The sequence below is a fragment of the Penaeus vannamei genome, chromosome 23 (assembly GCF_042767895.1).
Source record: "Penaeus vannamei isolate JL-2024 chromosome 23, ASM4276789v1, whole genome shotgun sequence".
NCBI lineage: Eukaryota > Metazoa > Arthropoda > Malacostraca > Decapoda > Penaeidae > Penaeus > Penaeus vannamei.
The window spans coordinates 33,911,361-33,913,860 of NC_091571.1; the positions used below are offsets into that span (position 1 = coordinate 33,911,361).

The 2,500-nt window shown below is 40.2% G+C and overlaps 1 protein-coding gene across 1 annotated transcript in view; it reads right to left on the reverse strand.

Annotated features, from left to right (window-relative positions):
- Window positions 1–2,500, reverse strand: part of LOC138865896 (uncharacterized) — a 19,958-nt gene that overhangs the window by 2,086 nt on the left and 15,372 nt on the right. The window contains exon 2 of the mRNA XM_070137235.1: window positions 1,396–1,656. Within this exon, the coding sequence (XP_069993336.1) occupies window positions 1,396–1,656 (261 nt within the window). The remainder of the gene's footprint in view (window positions 1–1,395; window positions 1,657–2,500) is intronic.

Sequence of the window (2,500 nt, forward strand, 5' to 3'; positions counted from 1 at the left end):
GGTAAAATCTCCTAATTCTGCGAAGGACGAAGAAAGAATAAAATTAAAGCTCTAGGGCGTAGTATAAATAAACAATAGAGTTGAGTGAAGAGGAAAAAAAGAGAACTGGTTGCCATGGAAACGAGCAAGGTGTTTGGCTTCAGATGCAAGCGGTGAGAGAGGGATCTATCTGTGTTTGTGTTTGTGTGTTTGTTTGTGTTTGTTTGAGTGTGTGTGTTTGTTTTTGTGTGTTTGTTTATGTGTGTGTTTGAGTGTGTGTGTTGTGTGTGTTTGTGTTTGTTTGAATGTGTGTGTGTTTGTTTGTGTTTGTTTGTTTTGTGTGTGTGTGTGTGTGTGTTGTGTGTGTGTTGTGTGTGTGTGTGTGTGTGTGTGTATGTATGTGTGCTATACATGTGTATGTACGTAAAGATGAAAACGTAAACAACCATAAATATATTTACATGGGAAAACAGCCAAACAAACATATATTGAAAAATATTGAACAACAACAACAACAAAAACAGAAGGACACACACCTTGACCAACCAACAAAACAAAACAAAACAAAACAAAAAACAACAAAAACAGAAGGACACACACCTTGACCGACCAACAAAACAAAACAAAACAAAAAACAACAAAAACAGAAGGACACACACCTTGACCGACCAACAAAACAAAACAAAACAAAAAACAACAAAAACAAAACAAAACATAACAAAAAACAACAAAAACAGAAGGACACACACCTTGACCGCCCAACTTAACAATACAAAACAAAAAACAACATAAACAAAACAAAACAAAACAAAAAACAACAAAAACAGAAGGACACACACCTTGACCGACCAACAAAAACAAAACAAAACAAAACAACAACAAAAACAAAACAAAACAAAACAAAAAACAACAAAAACAGAAGGACACACACCTTGACAGACCAACAAAACAAAACAAGAAACAAAAAAACACCTTGACCAACCAAAAAAAAAAAAAAAAAAAAAAAACAGGACACACACCTTGACCGAAAAAAACAGGACACACACCTTGACCGACCAAAAAAAAAAAAAAAAAAAAAAAAAAAAACAGGACACACCTTGACCGACAAAAAAAAAAAAAAAAAACAGGACACACCTTGACCAACCCCCCCCCAAAAAAAAAACAACAACAGAAGGACACACCTTGACCAACCAAAAAAAAAAAAAACAGGACACACACCTTGACCGACCCCCCCCCCAAAAAAAAAACAGGACACACACCTTGACCAACAACAACAACAACAAAAAACAGAAGGACACACACCTTGACCAAAAAAAGAAAACAGGACACACACCTTGACAAAAAAAAAAAAAAAAAAACAGAAGGACACCCTTGACAAAAAAAAAAAAAAAAAAAAAAAAAAAACAGGACACACACCTTGACCGACCTTCCCAGCGGGTCCATATACGCACACTCGCCATTCCTCACTCCCGACGTGTCCACACTCTGTCTGAGAGCCGCTGCGTTTGACGAAGAGGAAGAGGAGGAGGAGGAGGACGATATGATGTCGCCAGAGGAGGAGGAGGAGGAGGAGGAAGAGGAGGTGTCCGCCACGGCTGCGGAAGTGACGGAAGGAGGGATCGCCAGGAGGAGCGTGGCAAAGGCGATCCAGACGACGACTCGCCACTCGCTCATCATCTGTTTTGAGAGAGTTATGAGGGTCAACGTGCTGTAGGTTGAAGGGGAAAATAGCCACGAGAGAGAGAGAGAGAGAGAGAAAGAGAGAGAGAGAGAGAGAGAGAGAGAGAGAGAGAGAGAGAGAGAGAGAGAGAGAGAGAGAGTAAGAGAGAGAGAGTAAGAGAGAGAGAGAGAGAGAGAGAGAGAGAGAGAGAGAGAGAGAGAGAGAGAGAGAGAGAGAGAACGAGACAGACAGACAGACAGACAGACAAACAGAGTGAGAAAGTGAGAAAGTGAGAAATAGAGAGAGAGAGAGAGAGAGAGAGAGAGAGAGAAAGAGAGAGAGAGAGAGAGAAAGAGAGAGAGAGAGAGAGAGAGAGAGAGAGAGAGAGAGAGAGAGAGAGAAAGAGAGAGAGAGAGAGAGAAAGACAGAGAGAAAGACAGAGAGAAAGACAGAGAGAAAGACAGAGAGAAAGGCAGAGAAAAAAAAAGCTGGAGAAAAAAACAGTTTTTGTTCGAAATACTTGGACCCTCAGTACGTCGACCACAGGACACTCTAAGGCGGAAAAGAAATACACCCTAAACACGGAAAAGAAAAGACGAAAGAGTTAATGAAATAGGAAAAAAAAACAACAACAATCGTGACGTAACTTGAGCACTTTGAATGTTATCACTTAGGAGAGTCTTAAGAGTCTAACAAACCCTAAGTGAGTCTAAGTGAAGAGGGAAAGAAAGGAAGGAGTGAGGGTGTGACTGGATAACACCATAAAGAAAGAAAAAATGAACACGAAAATAACCATGGGCAGAGATGTGAATGCGCAGTGTACCCAGCTGAAACGAAGGTCAAGTGACTCGCTTAACATTA